This window comes from Geotrypetes seraphini, chromosome 1, assembly GCF_902459505.1.
Source record: "Geotrypetes seraphini chromosome 1, aGeoSer1.1, whole genome shotgun sequence".
Taxonomy (NCBI): Eukaryota; Metazoa; Chordata; class Amphibia; order Gymnophiona; family Dermophiidae; genus Geotrypetes; species Geotrypetes seraphini.
In genome coordinates, this window is record NC_047084.1 from 64,180,297 (window position 1) to 64,198,708 (window position 18,412).

Genomic DNA, 18,412 nt, shown 5'->3' on the forward strand with positions numbered 1-18,412 from the left:
TGAAAACATGTCTAGCAGTATGATTTCAGTGAAAAAGAAATCTGTGGCTTTACCTCAGATTAATGAATGCCATAAAGACCTATTGTACAGAAATGGGTCTATCCACAGAAGCCACTCAGTCCATCAAATTTTTCATTAATCTGTTGAATGATGACCACATATTGCAACTTAACAAAGATGGATATTTTTATGGGTCTAGTGATCTACATTAGGCACTAACCAACAGATTGTCTTGATGATGTAGGTTGCCCAAATGTATTATAATACTTTATTTTCTGGTTGGTATTCTAAGCAAAAAGAGCAAACCAGCTACACTGATAGTCTTAAATATCCCAAGGGGTGTACAATCACAAGTGTTTCTTTAAAGCCCTATAAAAGCTTAATAGCAAACTGAGTGAAGGAACTTTTCTAGCTCTGTAGCATTTAGGAGGTAGTAATATTGTCTGTGGTCTTGAGAGCAAAGCTTCTACCAGAGAATCAGAGATTTCCAGGAACACACGACAGCAGGTACATCTGGTGGATGCAAAGCTACACTACATGCTGCCTTTTCTTTAGTAAGCACAGAAATGTGTGAATTGTCTTATACTTTTTTCAGTATTTTTCAAAACAAAAAGGAAGAACCTCTAGTACAAGCAAAAACTGAGCTCTATAACCAGTCAAAAAAAAAAACCAAAACCCCAAATCAATAAACAAGGAAATGTTTCAGTGTTTAATAAGATAGTTTAGCCACGGCACGACACAACAAAATTCACATCTAAAGCCACACAGGAAAGAGAATGTTACAATATCTACTCAACCAATCAGCAGTGTTGCTAGCCTCAAGCCAGGAAACCCTTTTAAGTACAGTATTGTGTGTATAAGCATTGCAAGACTTCTCCTTTCAGCATATCATTTTCTTTCTGCTTGTAGGATGGCAACATTAATGTGAAGTCTCTGATGGCAAAGTTTAACAATGGCAGCATCCCAATTGAGGAGGTTTCGGCTAACAACCGGCCCTTCAAACTACAGGGGAACTCAGCATCACAAGCAAGAACAGCTTTTCAGAAATTCAACCAACCTGTGGATACTACTCCTGCTCCAGGACCTAACGCGCTTCGTAATACTTTATCTCCTAAACCTGCTGTAGGAGCAAAATCTTTGCAAGAGGACAAGGTAGATAACGATCCAAAACTCCCATTCAGGAAACCTAACTCAGCGTTGCACAAGTATGGAGGTTCCATTCGTTCGGCTCAAACAGAACCAGATGGGAAAGCTAGATTCCCCAAATCTTCGGGTTTAAAGCCTACAGAGCAGCAAAAGGAAGACTCAAAGCCACCCTTTTCCAAATCACCTGTACACAAGTCGTTCCTCTCTTCTGTTGCCCAGGAGAATGAAATTAAGCCAGCAGGACCCAAGCCATCATTTCCTGCTGAACAACAGGAGAATGAAGTCAAATCTGAATTCCCAAGGCCATCTGAAGCTAGGGCAGCATTCCTTGCTGCCTCAAGGAAGTCCGATCCACAAACCTCATTCCCCACGAAACCCGGTCTTGAGCAGAAGCCTTCTGTAGCCACTCATGCTCTCAACAATGATGACAACTCCAGTAAAACCTCACCTGTGCCTAAGAGACCTGTGGTGCTACGTGCTACCAAACCAGCTATAAATTCACCAAAACCAACAATGGGAAACTTGGAAAATAACAATGGATCAGATTCTTCAGTGCAAGGTTTTCCTGCTGTAACTTTGAAACCAACCATTCAAAAACCAACCATTCAAAGTGTCCAGAGCCCATTTCTTAACCAGAACACTGAAGAGAACAATGATGTACCAAAACCAAGTGTTGCCAGGAATGTTTTCCAGAATAGAGAAAGTTCTGCTGCTGCTAGTTTTTCTACACCAAAATTTCAGAAACCAAATTTGACATCTCCAGGAGGAGGCTCACAGGAGAAAGAAGAGGGAAAGAAAGATTCTTTAATGCCAAAGCGCAAAACATTACCCCCTCTATCTACAATAGGTCCAGCACCTCAAAAATCTCCCAGACCACCTAATGTCGACCTGGAGAGATTTAAAAAAAATGCAATAGGAGACAGTAAGTCCTCTTTTTCACTTATTTCTTTCAGATAAATTTCTTCATACAGTCATGGTGGAAAATGAAATAATTTGAATTAGACATTGTTTTGGTAGATCTTGTGACTTTGAAAAGCATACACACAATTAATTTGATTAAGGCGTTTCATTTAGTTCTCTATATAAAAATATTTTCAGCTTTTTTTCCTTATCTGTAGGGCATATGTAGTATGATGAAGCAGTTTTGTGGGGATGCAGGGGCCAAGTGGCTATATATAGGAAGAAACTTGCTGAAGAATTTAGGCACCAAGAATGAGCATGAATGACCAAAATACTGGCATATATAGCACATATATATGATTGACATATGCGCATAAATGCCAATATTGTGGCTCCATGCAATTCTACAAAATGGCACCTAAATATGATAGCATATATTTTGAAGGTGGGAGTACGAATGAGTGGAATCTAGGCAGAGCATGGGCAAAGCACACAATTGCATATGCAAATTATAGAACACAATAACACAATAATGTAAATGCTTTTCTTCATAGTGGAGGCACAAGCATTTACATCAACTCTATAGCTGATGCAAGTTGTCATGCTTAAATTATAAACACACATTTTATCTACTATGCTAGCATTCTATAAAAGAAATTACTCACCTATGCTCCAGATGGGCGCCCTCTAGCCATGTAAATATAGATGCCCATTTATAGAATTGCTCTGATAATTTTAGTACCTTTGAGAGATGTCCAAAAAATGGTATAAAGAGGCATTTGGATGTCTTACTGTACAAGGCATCCAAATACTGTAGTCATTTTCAATACCGACTTTCTAAGGGCTAGAGGCACTAAACACGGTCACTAAGATTGTGGGAGTCACTGTTGGACGATTTTTGGGCTAATTGTGGAACAGCAATCAATGTTCCAAGTTTCCATGCATATGATTTCCACAGAGGCTCGCCATAATCCCTTCGGACCAGTCACTCTGAGAGCAACTTGGACACATGCCCAGAGCCAGTTTGGGGAAACTCGAACAGCTGAGTGGCAGGGGAAGCCCCAAAGCAGCCTCCTGCCACTAGGTGTTGGGAAGGGGCCTTAGGCGCCATTTTGAAGTGGCAGGCCTCAGGAGCAGAAGGGGCTGGGCATCCCTTCTGCTGTCACCTAATTTCCAGGTATGGAAGGGGGGTGTAGGGGGGTTCATGGGAGTCCAGGTGGCATCCGGTGGCAAGAGTAGGCATCCCTCCTGCCAATTTTTATTTTTAGAAAGGGGAGCAGAGAGGAGAGGAGTCAGTTCTGAGAGGCCTTGCGGGGGGTGTCAGTACAAGGGAGGGCATCCTGCTGATTTTGGCTGGTGCAGGGGAGATTATGGTGGCAGGAGGGAGTGGGCATCCCCTCCTGCCTCCATTCTGGTTCCAGGAAGGGGTCATCAGGGAGGCCCAGCATCGGGGGGGTGCCAGCATAGCATTTTCTGTATGGACCAGATATTGTGTGTGTGTTACACACATACAAAATCTGTGCCCAAAGAAAAAAATGAAGAAGAAACAGGGTTTTCTGGGTCGGTCCTATCAACCCGATTCTGGCATACAAAGTTAGGGCATCGATCGGATGCCTGGTTTTAATATTAATGACCTCATTTGCATACCAGAATCATAAGAACATAGGAATAGCCTTACTGGGTCAGACCAATAGTCCATCAATCGGAGAATGTAGGACCGCATGGAAAATCACGCAGTGAGCCGTTTAGAGCAGTGTCTCTCAAACATTTTTTAGCTCCAGGACACTAAACGGAGCATATGTTTTTCAAGGCACATTACAACTGAAATTATAAAATTGCAAAACCAACAAAAAATTAAATTTGAGAGTTATTTATTTAAAGTTCTTTAAGCTATATATACGTAATTGTAACAATGGTGAAATGAAAGTAGATAAAATAGAATTGCTAATCAATGCGATGGATGTGCTTGTTTTTGAGTGCAAATGAACTCAAAATGTGGCTTGATAGTCGACCAGCAGACACACATTTCATCATCCACCATCTGCAGTTGTTCTCTACTTTCTGTCAGAGCTGAAAATCCAAGTTTGCAAAGATAAGAAGATCCAAACAGTAGCAAACTGCTTTAGCGACAAATCGTTAGACGATCTGAGGCCATAGTGCATCTAGCCCTAGATGTCTTATAAACATAGAAACATGATGGGAGATAAAGGCCAAATGGCCCATCCAGTCTGCCTATCCACAACATCCACTATCTCCTCCTCTCCCTAAGAGTTCCCAAATGCATATCTCATGCAATCTTGAATTCAGATACAGTCTTCATCTTTACCACCTCACTTGGGAGACTATTCCACACATCCACCACCCATTCTATAAAGAAGTATTTTCTTAAATTATTCATGAGCCTATCACTTCTTAACTTCATCCTATGCCCTCTCTTTCTGAAGTTTTCTTTCATTTGAAAAAGACTCACCTCCTGTACATTAATGCCTTTCTCCCGTCTTTCCTCCAGAAAGTCTGTCCCCATATAATTTATGACAAAGGCCACTAATCAATTTTGTAGCAGCCCTCTGGACTGACTCCATCCTATTTATATCTTTTTGAAGGTGCAGTCTCCAAAATTGTACACAATATTCCAAATGGGGCCTCAACAGAGACTTATACAATAGCATGATCACCTCCCTTTGCCTACTGGTCATTCCTCTCCTTATTGCACCCAAGCATCTTCCTGGCTTTGACCATCACCTTTTCTACCTGTTTTGCCACCCTGAGATCATCAGACACAATCACCCCAAAGTCCCACTCTTCTTCCGTGCACAGAAGTACTTTGCCTCCTATACCATACCATTCTCCTGGATTTTTGCATGACCCTGCATTTTATAGCATTAAATCTTAATTGCCAGTTACCAGACCATTCTTCAAGCTTTGCCAAATCCACCCTATTGTTATCCACGCCCTCTGGAGAGTTTTCCCTGTTACATAGCTTGGTATCATCCACAAAAAGACAAACTTTGCCAGACAGTCCTTCCGCAATATCACTCACAAAAATGTTAAATAGAGCCGGCCCAAGGACAGATCCCTGCATCACTCCACTAACAATATCCTTATCCTCCGAACAAACTCCATTTTCCACTACCCATTGTCTCTTTCCACTTAACCAGCTTTTAATCCAGTCTGTCACTTTAGGGTCCATACCGCATGGCATTCAGTTTATTTATCAATCGCTTATGCAGCACCGTATCAAAAGCTCTGCTAAGGTCCAAGTCTTGCTAGGCTTTTGTCTGTAGTGCATCCAAAGTTCAAAGAGGCATGTTGGAAGCATGTTATGAGAGGTCTTAAGGTGTGGTTAGCACTTGGACATCTTGCAGCCATAATCAAATATTTCCTAAGGCATTCAGGATGCCTTTATAGATGTTCGAAGCTAGACCTGTTTTAAAAGCAAATAAGAGCCAAAAAGGTGCCCAAACTGACTAGACGACTATAGGAGGGATGGAGGCATGATCCCCCCATTCTCCCCCAGTGATCACTGATCCCTCCCACCCACCCCCCAAAGATCTATATGAAACAGTGCCCGTCTCTATAACAGCAGCACATGGTATAGGAAATCTTAATAGAGCAGCAAGCAGGTGTCTGGAATAGCCTGGTAGGCATAGTAGTGAAACTGCACTAAATAATAATAAGTTTGCTAATGATGAATCACAGAAAGGGGTAATCCGGTGTAGTGAACCATAGAGAGGAGGACCTAGATCCATATGCTATTCTAGCCATTACATTTATGGTAGAAAGTGTGAGCCGACCAAAATCTTACTGAATTGACATATAGGTGACACCTGCAGTCATAAGGACTATTGGGGTAGTAGACAGGTAGGTAAACAGGTTTTGGGAGAGTTTTGGAGCGCTCACCATGGATTATGGTGAGATGTATACCTGGCACCCTTTATGTGAAGCTCACAGCAGTGCCCTCTAAGGTGCCCCACTGCTCTGCTGGCATGTCTCTGTGGCCAGTCCATTAAAAATGTTGGCTCCTACTATATGCAAATGGATTTTTACATCTGGACGTCCTATTTTTAAAAAATTGCCAAAAAAGATAGATGTTTTGCTAGGCCAAAAAGTCTAGGAGGTCATTTTCAGGGAAAAAAAAAAAAAAAAAAAGTAGACGTCTTGCTAGCTCAAAATGTCTAACAGATCATTTTCGAACATAAAAAGATAGACATCTTGTGGTTTTGAAAACGGACATTTTCTCTACTGGATTTTTGGACATCTTTTCCAAATCGTCCAAACTCAGACTTAAAAGTCCTACTGAAAATGGCCCTCTGTCTCTTTAAGCAAGCTTCGATAGCTTTTGATTTTGTAGGCAGTATATAAGAAATTAAGTAGATAGACAAACTGATTGATTTAAAAAAATAAAGTTTGGATTGAAGTTACCCGAGTACAAAAAAATGTATAAATATAGCAATGATAGAAAAAAACAATTAGCAATTAGTGAGGGCATGCCTACTCTCCGCTTCCAAACCCATTTCCCCACTCTAAAAAATAAAACCTATTTTTTAGCATGTGGGTAGTATGTATTGATTCCAAAACTACCACGGGATGTCTGAGCGCGTCTTGTGGTAGGGCCTTTTTAATCTGCAGTAAGCACATGTTAGTGCTTATCACAGCTTAGTAAAAGGGCCTCAGGGATTGTCTGGAGGCTGAATTAGACCCAGATATTCCGTGTCAGCTTAACCCGGTAAATGGAACTGAATATCTTGGGACTTTAACAATTGTCAATTTATCAGGGTCTAAACAATATTTAGAGCTCCTTGTACGAAGGCACGTTAGCGGTTTAACGCACGTAATACCGTGCACTAAACCGCCGGAAGCGCTACCCGCTACTGCCTCCTCTTGAGCAGGCGGTAGTTTTTCGGCCAGCGCGTGATGAAAAGTCGCGTGCGTTAAACCCGCTAGCGCGGCTTTGTAAAAGGAGCCCTTAGTGGTGGTAGCCGGATTGGCATTAAGTGGAGTGCTGCGGCAGCCAGAACTGATATTGAATGGCGCTGGACTTCTGCTCACGACCTCCTGGGTACTATACAGTTCTATTTAAACATAGAAATATGATGGCAGATAAAGCAGACTGAATATTGCCACTATCCTCAAGGGGGATGCTGGTGTGGCAGCAATTCTCTGGCAATACCCGTGGTCTCCTCATCGCTGTTTCTAAGCCACGGTCTGCCTAAGTGGAAATAGGAAGTTGTGGCAGAGAGGGATGGACTGCGCTAACTCTCTTGCATTTTAAAAGGTGAGGGGTGCTTTGGACCAGGGTGGGGAAAAGGGAAGGACATCCTGGGAGCAGCTGATTTGAAAAGGAAGGGAGAGATGCTGGATAGGAGGACATTGGTAGGGAGGGAAGGAAGAGGGAAGGAGAGAGAAATGCTGTATAGGAGGGCAGTTGGGAAGAGAAAGGGAAAGAGGGTAGATTCAGGGATGGTGGGAAGGGAGAGATACTGGATGGAAGGGCATTTGGTGGGTGGTAAAATCAGAAGAAAGTGAGGTGAGAAATTGGGGGGCCCTCCTTAATTTCTGCCCTTTCTGCCAGGGCCCTTCCTAACATTAGCCCTGGATATGGTAACAGCAATGGCATACCTGCCATGGTGACCACCCAGGGTGGAGCACCCCCTCTTCTGTCCAGAGCAACTCCCTCCTTCAGGCAATGGGGGTAGGTGCTTGGAGCTTGCATGTAGCCGTCAGCTCGCTGGTGACCTGCCCTGGAACAGGAAATTTATGTTAGAGGGGGCAGGGGCCAAAGTTGCTCACAGCTGTACACATGGGACTGTGGTCCTGTGACCACTTCACCCCCCCCCCCTCCAACCCCAGTGCCTGAACCCAGGGCAGACCACTTCCTCCACCTTGCCCATGGTATGCTAGAGTGTAACACCGTTTAGCATAGCTGAGTTTAAAAAGGGTTTGTATAATTTCCTGGAGGAAAAATCCATGGTCTGCTATTGAGACAGACACGGAGGGAAGCCATTGCTTGCCCTGGAATTGGTAACATGGAATCTTGCTACTATTTGGGTTTCTGCAAGGTACTTATGACCTAGATTGGCCACTGTGGAAACAGGATATACCAGACTAGATGGACCATTGGTCTGACTCAATATGGCTATTCTTATATTCTTAGTATTAGGCATGTTCAGTTTTTCAGATTATGGAGCCTATTAACTAAGTTGCAATAATGCTGAAACACATGTTAAAACTGAATTCAATTTTTAACATGTTAAAATTGCATTATCTTGTCTTATTGGCAACATTTGTGTTGGTGTTGCTGATAAAAACCAAGTAGGTCCAACGTTGCAAAGCAGCTAATTGATATTAATATTAAAATGTAGCAATGCAGATCACATTAAATTTCACAGGCCACATTAATCCTTAGAGAGTCATTGGTTAATTAGATCCAGAGTGGTATCATTAGTATTCTTTGAACATTGGCAGACCCATGTTCTTGGAGATACTACAGGCTTCCCTCATCCGTGCAAATGTTATAGGGCACTAGTGTTGAGTGATGTGCCTCTCCCCTCACCCCACTGCAGAAGCCAGAAAAGAAGCTCTGGCATCTACTAGACCTGCAAAAATATTCACTTCCCCCCTCCCACCTGAGCACATCACAGCTTCTTGCCTAGGCAGAAGGCAGGGCTTTTTCTGAGGGGTTACTCAGGGGCACCTTTTCCACTGCTTCATAAGAACATAAGAAGTTGCCTCCACTGGGTCAGACCAGAGGTCCATCTCGCCCAGCGGTCCGCTCCCGCGGCGGCCCATCAGGTCCGAGACCTGTGGTTTCTGACCACTTCTATAACCTACCTCAGGTTCTGTCCGTACCCCTCAATCCCCTTATCCTCCAGGAACCTATCCAAACCTTCCTTGAACCCCTGTACCGTGTTCTGTCCTATCACATCCTCCGGAAGCGCGTTCCATGTGTCCACCACCCTCTGGGTAAAAAAGAACTTCCTAGCATTTGTTCTAAACCTGTCCCCTTTCAATTTCTCTGAGTGACCCCTAGTGCTTGTGGCTCCCCACAGTTTGAAGAATCTGTCCTTATTCACTTTCTCTATGCCCTTTAGGATTTTGAAGGTTTCTATCATGTCCCCTCTGAGTCTCCTCTTCTCCAGGGAGAACAGCCCCAGCATTTTTAACCTGTCAGCATATGAAAAATTTTCCATACCTCTTATCAGTTCAGTCGTCCTTCTCTGGACTCCCTCGAGTACCGCCATGTCCTTCTTGAGGTACGACGACCAGTACTGGACACAGTACTCCAGGTGTGGGCGCACCATTGCTCGATACAGCGGCATGATGACTTCCTTCGTCCTGGTTGTGATACTCTTTTTGATGATGCCCATAGTTCCCCAGTATTAATAAAAGAGCTCAGGTTCTGCATACTAGGTGCTGCCTTTTCCTCGATTCAGTGGCTGGTTGCAGGGGCCTTGGCAACTGTGGGGTAGGTCCGTCAGTGATCATCCCAGTCCTGAAAAATGTCTTATATTTGAGTACCGCATCTCTTTTTTTTTTTTTTTTTGCTAGAAAACATACACTGTTCTTGCTCCAAGAACCTGGTCCCTGTCCTCAAAATTTTACCCCACCCAAGAGAAAATATGAGTGCCCACTGTTTCTGCTGGAGCCCATGGGGGTCTGAATTTGGGAGGAGCAAAGCTAACTAGAGGGGGACAAGGGAGCCCTATATCAGCAAGCCAGGAAGGCAGAAGAGACTACTGCCCAATTCTTATGTAGCTGAGGGGATAGGGAAAGGGAAGACAGTATTTGGAGCAGAATGGAGGAACTTGTTCTTGCTACAGTAGACTCTTTATTAACTGGAACTCAAGCAACCAGCAAAAAACAACAAAGATGTACTGTAATACTTTAAATACAAATGAAAATAAAATCAATTTCTGGCAGAAATTTAAGTGTAAACTTGGCACGCCACACCTGAGTATGTCCACGTTTGCCTACCACATGTCTGGTAGTTTTGTCTGGAACAGTTTATGGTATGGCATAGCATGGGTTATAATATTTGTTAGGCCTATTTTTAATAGTAATTCTCAAGCAACTAGAAACTACATTTATCCGGCTTTTATCAATCCCCATGGGTGCCAGTTAACTGAGAGTCTACTGTATTTATTTTTTGCAGTGCTGTTTGGTGCTGGGGTGGGTCTTTTGGCGTCTTCAGTGGAGAGAGAGAGGTTGCACGGTACTCAAGTTAGTGCCCCTTTAAGATTCACAAGCTCAGGGCCAGGGCAGGGAATGTACATTGCCGCAGGCATGACAATGCATGTTCTTGGCACAAACACAGGATTCAGTAAACCACAGTATTTCCTGCAGGCTAACAAATCCCTTGGGAAATAACTTGCATCAAAATGGCACAGAAAGGCACTGTTTTACAGAGGGTTTAGTAAACAGGCCACTTGCTATATTTGATGTAGACATGAAATGGAAGGAACCATTTTGAAAATACAGCCCTTTGGGTCAGTTTCTTTTATATATCACATTTTTAGGTTTATTGAGAGCTTCTATACCGCTACTAATGATTGGGGAGTCAATTTAGAGCAGTTTACATGAACTTCTGTAAAGGTGTTACGCTACCTGAGCTTCAGTAGAGATGTTACCATACAGAGTTACAAAGAGTAATGTGGCAGAGTGAAATCCCCGATGGACAAGGCCAAGCAGCCTGTTTAGAGTGCTGCCGGCCTGACACTGCTTCAGTTGAAGGTAGGGCTCGCTCGCGGTCGGCAGGGACGGAAGGATGGAGGGTCTGCAGGGGTTCAGCTGTGCAGTGGGGGTGGGGGGCGGTTATGCTGCATGAGGGATGGGAGGGAGGGAAGGATAGAAGCTGGGCAAGGCTGCACGAGGGATGGGAGGGAGGGAGGAAAGATGCTGCATATGTGGGGGAGAGAAAGGAAAGAGGAAGAATTTTGGTGGAGAGGGAGAGATGATCATGTGCATACCCCGAAAATAAGACCTAGTGCCTTTTTTGGGCCCCAAATTAATATAGGACACTGTCTTATTTTCAGGGAAACATGGTACACATATAATACTAGGTATCATAGTTTAGTAGTTGTGTTGCATATCACCATTGATACATTCAGTCATCTGTGTCAGAATGAGTAATACAGGATGGCATCTAAACTGAAGAGAGAACAGAAACAGAGAGCATTTCTGAGGGGAAGGAAGGGGTTGTTAGTATGGATGGGAAAATTGAATACGTCATATGGTTGTCATGTCATCATTTTCAACATTTCTGGGAAAGAGGATGGGTAAGAACATAAGCATCGCCTCTGCCGAGTCAGACCATAGGTCCATCGTGCCCAGCAGTCCGCTCTTGCAGCGGCCCCCCCAGATCAGTGATCTGCAAATGATCCTCTTCTGAAGACATTTTGACCTGTATAGTACCCCCTCTATCTATATCCCTCAATCACCTTTTCCTTCAGGAACCTGTCCAACCCCTTCTTGAAACCCGAAATCGTACTCTGCTCCACCACCTCCTCTGGAAGTGCATTCCAGGCATCCACCATCCTCTGAGTGAAGAAGAACTTCCTAGCGTTTGTTCTGAATCTGTCTCCTTTCATTTTTCTTGAGTGCCCTCTTGTTCTTGTTTCCCCTGCCAGTCTGAAGAATCTGTCCCTCCCTACCCTCTCTATACCTTTTATGATCTTGTAAGTTTCTATCATGTCCCCTCTAAGTCTCTGTTGGTAAGAGATAATTACACCCCAGGGAATTACCCACACCAAAAATTTTACAAAATTATTCAGTATTTGCTGTGCTGCAGAAGAACTTCTTTCTCTGAGAACACAGCCTCCCTCAGCATCCCCCTCCCCAAAAAATAAAATCATTGTTACCTCATGCTTTCTCTCCCCTGACCCTCTCCCCCCCAAAAAACCATGTTGGCCCAGTGGCCCCTTGTAATTTCCTTACCACTCCCCCAATACTCTCCCTTCTCCCTCTCAACCCGTCCCCTGACACCCCCTAAAAAAATTCTGTGGTGGCCTGTAGCCCCCACCCTACCGACTAACTCCCCCCCAAAAATCTATGGTTCCTCAGTGGCTCCCTTGAATATATATATACCCCTCCCTCTTCAACAAAACCACCTCGGTGGCCTCCTTGCACCCCGTCCCCCCAAAAAATCTACAATGCCCAAGTGTCCATCCTCCCTGACTCCTTCAGACTTTCCATCCTCACCACCCTCCTCTAATGCAGAAACAATGCCTAATCATGCCTGCCTCTGACACCATCATCTTTGAAAATGGTGGCACTCAACCTTAGAATTCTACCCGGTACTGACCTTAGTTTCCAACTACTGGAGTTGCCATTGAAGCTCACTCCACCCTATCCAAATCATCTCATTTGTGAGATTCAGACCATGAAAGTTAGCCCATTCATAGCTTCTGTGTTCATCCCACGCTTTTTTGAACTCCATTACAGGTTTCCTCTCCACCACCTCCCATGGGAGGACATTCTAGGCATCCACCATCCTCTCCGTGAAAAAAAAAATTTCCTAACATTACTCCTAAGTCTACCACCCCTCAATCTCAATTTATGTCCTCTAGTTTTACCAATTTCTCTTCTCTGAAAAAGATTTGGTCATATATTAATACCTTTCAAATATTTAAATGTCTGTATTACAGTATATCACCCCTTTACCTCCTCTCCTCCAGAATGTAAATGTCAAGGTCTTCTAGTCTCTTCTTGTACTTCTTTTGGTGCAAACCCCCTACCATTTTTATTACTTTCCTTTACATTCCCACATAAACAAAACGCACCCAGCAAAGCATTCCACAAACATAGTATAGAACATGGTCCTGCCACATACATAGTATAGAACATGCAGAAGGATTTAACTCTGGAGGAGGTTTTTCTTTCATTTCTCAACCAGCAGGGAATTCCTAGCTGGGCAAAAGGAACCCTTAGATCAGGGGTGCCCAATAGGTTGATCGCGATCGACCGGTAGCTCTCCAAGGCAAAGTGAGTCGATTGCCCAGGACTCACTTTGCCTTGGCGATCTCTCGGGCCGATCAGTTTTCCTCTCCCCAACATCAATTCTGCCGTCGGAGAGGAAGTTCAGGCCAGCCAATCGCTGCCTGGCTGGGCGGAACTTCCTCTCCGACAGCAGAATTGACGTCAAGGAGAGGAATGCTGGTCGGCCCGAAGCAGGGAGAGCTTGGGGTGGCATTGGCGTCGGCTTTGGGGCCTGTTATCCATTGGTGGCAGTTTGAGTCCTGTTCCCCGATGGCAGCGGCAGTGGCAGTGGCTTGGGGAAGGGCAGGGAGAAAGAAAGAAAGGGGCGCAGGCAGGGAGACAGAAGGAAAGAAGAGAAACAGGAAAAAAAGAAAGGGGGCATGAAGAGAGAAAGAAAGAAAGGGCAGGGAGAGAGGAAGAAAAAGTTGGGGGAGGGAATGACGTTTGGAGGAGAGGAAGCATACAGGCTGAAAGAAAGATTGGATGCACAGTCAGAAGATGAAAGTGCAACCAGAGACTCATGAATTTACCAGACAAGGTAGGAAAAATGATTTTATTTTAAATTTAGTGATCAAAATGTGTCTGAATTTATATCTGCTGTCTATATTTTACAATATAGTCTCCTTTTACTAAACCGCAATAGCGTTTGTAGCATAGGGAGCCTATGAGCATCGCGAGAGCGTTGGGCATTCAGCGCAGCTCCCTGTGCTAAAAACTGCTATTGTGGTTTAGTAAAAAGGGAGGGGGGTATTTGTCTATTTTTGTATGGTTGTTACTGAGGTGACAGTGCATAGAGTCATCTGCTTTGACCTCTTTGAAAAACCCTGGAATAGGAATGATAATTAACATTTTCTATGCGTACAGTTTGCATTGTGTTTTTTTTTTTTATTTTATTGTTGGTAGATCATTTTGACTTGGTCATTTTAAAAGTAGCTCGCGAGTCAAAAAAGTGTGGGCACCCCTGCCTTAGATGATAGGTAAAGAAAGGAAAGCGGGTACAGAAAAAAAGAAAAATGGTATAAAATTTTAAGAACTAATTTGGTGTGTTTTATACATATTCTACCACTCATAAGTTAAAGTATATTTTTAAATTAATAAATGAGAAGAAATTCACTTGAAACCATGATTGAAAAGGGAATGTCTAGAAGAGGTGAAAGATGGTAGAGATGATGTAGAGTAGATATATAATAATGAATATCCCATAACTAGATTTTGCTGTGACAGTCTTTCACAGCTAAAATTCAGTTAATTAAAGCAAACTGCTTTATCAGTAGCCTCAGGTGTGTTCTGCTGTTTAGTAAGATTTTAATGGGTTTCCTAAAATTCATTACATTTTTCTCCCCTGGATTTTGGTACAAGCAGCATGCTTAAAAATGAAATTCGTTAAAATTTCTCAAAATGGTAGTGAAACGAACAGGATCCATTTCTTGGTCCCAAAATCGTCCTGCAAACATTTTATCATCTATTACAGACGTCCGGAGGCAATTCCCCTTAGAAAGAAAGATACCAGACAAAGTTCTAAAGGGATAGCCTGTTTTATTATTAGTCTGCATTCATTATATATCTTCAGTGGTATTAGCAGATGACGTAAGTACAGACCATATCTAGTGACAGGATACATAGGCTTCAAAGAAGTAATCAAAAAGGAGCAGGATATGTACTTCATTGTTTAAAGCTAAAAGGTGTAAAAAGCTTCCTTTATCTATCTCAACCGGTACATAGCAGTGGGGGGGTCGAGCCTTCATTGTCTGAGAGCTAACTTCGTTAACATAAATTAAATGACCTCTTCCCAAACCATTAAAAGAGTAAACAAAAACATTCTACATTTGATTACTTCCAGCATGGACAGAGACAGAAAACTTATCCATTAAAATGTGTCCTTTCATAGATAGAGACAGAAAACCTATCCTTTCCTTTCAAACCCCTTTTACATCATGAAAATGACGTCATAAATGCACAGCATGAGCGTGGAGGGAGACATGTCTCTTGAGGAGGGGTTTTAGGGGCTGTAATATGAGTCAAACAGCGCAGGAACAGTCTAAAATTACATAAGCAACAAGAGTGCAGATAATAATAAAGATTATAACAATAAGAAGGTCTTTCACCCACCCCTGCATCCAAATAAAATACAGATCCCAAGGATTAGATAAACCAGAATTACGTTTAAGTTCAGCAGAGAGGTCTTCTAATTTTTTTAATGGCCATAGTAACCTTACCCGTGGGACCTGCATTGTCAGGAATAAAGGTGCAACAGGATAAAGTATTTTTGACACCCAACAAAGCGTTGCTGATTATAATAAATGTAATTAATCCAATCAACATTCTTATTGATAATAATAAGGGACTCAAACCTAGCCTTAACCTGGTCTCGGGCCTTGAATTCATCTGGGACCCCTCTTGAGACCCTTATCTCATCTATGTATAGCTAAAGCGCACTGGCCTATCTACTGGCTGAGTAGTTTAACATGGAGCCGGAGGTCTCCACAGAGCCAGTAAATATCGCCTAAAGCAAAATCTAATGCGGCAACAGTGAAGCATACCTATAATTTCCAAAAAATAATACTAGGCTGTAGTTAAATTTCCAGTATGCCTCGGACAATAGTTTCTGATTAATACATTAACACATTTTAGCTAATCATGATTTAATCAGGACTACTTGAAACCATCTTCCTGCCCTCAGGGTCTATATGCATCCCCATGCCAGAGTCAGATTGATACAATTTCCCATAGGCCTTGAGTGACACCAGCTATGCCAACCAAAATGCTGAACGCCTGCAACAGCTATGCTGACATCTTCCATATTCTTTGAAATGAAAGCAAACTTGTAGTACCCTTAGCCAGCTTGCCTCGCTTATGCCTTGCCAATCTCTAACAATATATCATAGCTGTCCTCCAAGCTATGAAGATGAACAGTTCCCATTATGAGTTCAAACCTCTGTCTTAGGTTGCATAGGTCGTATCTATATCTTACCCGTCGTTGAGCGAATGAACGGTGCATAAGGGATGCAGGAAACTTTCTCAGGAGGCCCAGGCAAAAAGATACAAAGATGTCATAAGAGAGTATATAGGTATGGGATATGGGATAATATTATCTCTGACCCTGGTAATGGTAATGCAATAGGCCATGCAAAATTAAAACCAAATTAGAACCAAATTAGCAAGTGTCAGAGAAGATACTGGAAATTCATGTATAACTGCCTTAAAATTAGAAGGAACCTTGTGAGAAAAGAAATGTACACGTGTTTCACTCTACAGCAAAGGAGAATCATAGCAAAATTTGTAGAATAGTTAAGATAGGGTGAATTAAAACATTAAATACATGGTCTGCAGTGGGCAAATACTCAAAGAAAAGTTCCCAAACTTGAGACATGAGCATCTCGGAGCAAATTTTGTGCAATCTGTTCATTTTCAAAAGTGATAGTATGATTCACTTCTTTGGAGGTTTTCTTAAGTTGTTCAATAAAGTTCAGCAGCTTATGAAATGTCTCATTGCCCATACCAAGAGGTAGTAGATGTACAGCATATGAAATAAAGTCTGGAATTTCCATAAAATAGGTTAAATAGGTGGAATTGTACAGCAAAGCGTTCTTAGGAAAGTGGCTATATCCGATGAACAGGAAACATTGTGTAAAATTCTTTGCAGTCAGGGTACAGGAAGATGAATTACAGTCTCTTTAAACTGGTGAGATGCACGCTTGGGATGAAATGTACACAGGATCTGTGTTCACCCTTGAGATGAAATGATGTCTGTGCATACAGGGAGGGATTTGAAAAGAGTCCTGATATCATTCAGCAGCTGTACTTCAGTGTGATCCAAATAAGAGATAGAAAACGGGAGAGAAACCATGTTGCCTGTACTGAATGGAGAGAGAGAGAGACCAGGTTGCCTGTACTGAATGTGGCAACGTGACAATATTAATACATTTACTTGTTATAGTTATGGCAAAAGAGAGACAATATTCAAGTACTTAAGGTTCTTAATCAGACATTCCAAAAAGATATGTTTTTGTGTGCTGCATATAACTATTATGGCAATTCAGAGAGACCATAATTCTGTACTGAATGTATTTAAAAAATTATGTCAGAAATGTGTACTGAATGGTTCATATCTAGTGAGCACCATAGAATAAACATGTATAGATATAGAATAAAACCTTTTCTTAAAAATATAACCCCTAACTAAGCTACATTTAGCATATGCAAATTATAGGGAAAAAAGAACATTGCGCATTTGGGCTAGTAAAAAGTGGGAAAACAGCTAGCTCTAGAAATGGCCAATATTATGTATCCTGGGGTACCCCTCAAACCAAAACAAGTAGACAAAACACAGACCACATGGCACAGACAAAACACATAGCTCTAGGCTTCAAACTATTCTTCCATCGGTCAAGTGTTCAGAGCTGAACTTATCTCTGGAAATAAACACATTGTTATAGAAAAACAAAACAGAGATGAACAGATTGACAAATAATGCATAGCATAACCATCTCATATTTAGAAAAGCTAATGTCTCTTTGGATCGTCTTTATCTCTGCAGTGACAAAGAGGATCCCTGGAAAACACCAGAAATATCCTAGTGCCAAAACTGGGATTGGCATGCATATATCTGAACCGCTGCTAAGAAAAAGAAAAGAAAAACACATTTTAATTTTGCAACATCCTAATTTCAGCTAAAACAATAGGAAGGAATTTTTTTCCAAATCACAAATGTGCCAGCTGTGGCTTTCCAGATTTTATCTTTAATAGTCCTGTTCATGCGTTCGACAATACCGGAACTCTGTGGGTGATATGGGAGATGAAATTTCCACTCAATGCGGAGTGCGATAGCCAAATCTTTGCATACTCTGGCAGTGAAAGCAGGACCATTATCTGAGTTGATGTGTGTGGGACATCCCCACCTAGGGATGATTTCGCGAAGTAAAATGTTCACCATAGTCTGAGCAGTTTCATTTGTAGTGGGAAAAAACTTCAGGTTATCGGGAGAACATGTCAACAATAACAAGGGCAGCTGGTATACAGGGTTTCCCCTCTTTGCACCAAAGTCCGTCCGAAGGGCGGCTTTGGGCACCGGCCAGATGGGCATTGATTAAGCCAGTGACCAGGGTCTCCGCAATTAAAACATCCAGTACTTCTAGATGGATTATTACCATCTCAATCGGAGACAGGGGCCCGCCCCCCTACGAAACCCATGACCCCCTCTTCCGCGAGGAGCGGACAGGCGTGGTCCCCAGGTAGGTAGCTGGCCCTGATAATGCAGGATTTCCCGAGGCTTAGAGATCTCAAAGCGTAGGAGAGTGTTGTGTAGTGGTTAGTGCTACAGCCTAAGGAACCTGAGGCCTGGGGGTTCAAACCCCGCACTGCTCCTTTTTCCAATCTGAAATTATGCATGAGA

General features: G+C 42.7%; 1 protein-coding gene across 11 annotated transcripts in view; it reads left to right on the forward strand.

Annotated features, from left to right (window-relative positions):
* Positions 1–18,412, forward strand: part of FYB1 (FYN binding protein 1) — a 223,014-nt gene that overhangs the window by 52,776 nt on the left and 151,826 nt on the right. For all 11 annotated transcript variants that reach the window (XM_033932468.1, XM_033932486.1, XM_033932415.1 and 8 more), the window contains exon 2: positions 910–2,068. In XM_033932468.1, coding sequence (XP_033788359.1) covers positions 910–2,068 — 1,159 coding nt within the window. The remainder of the gene's footprint in view (positions 1–909; positions 2,069–18,412) is intronic.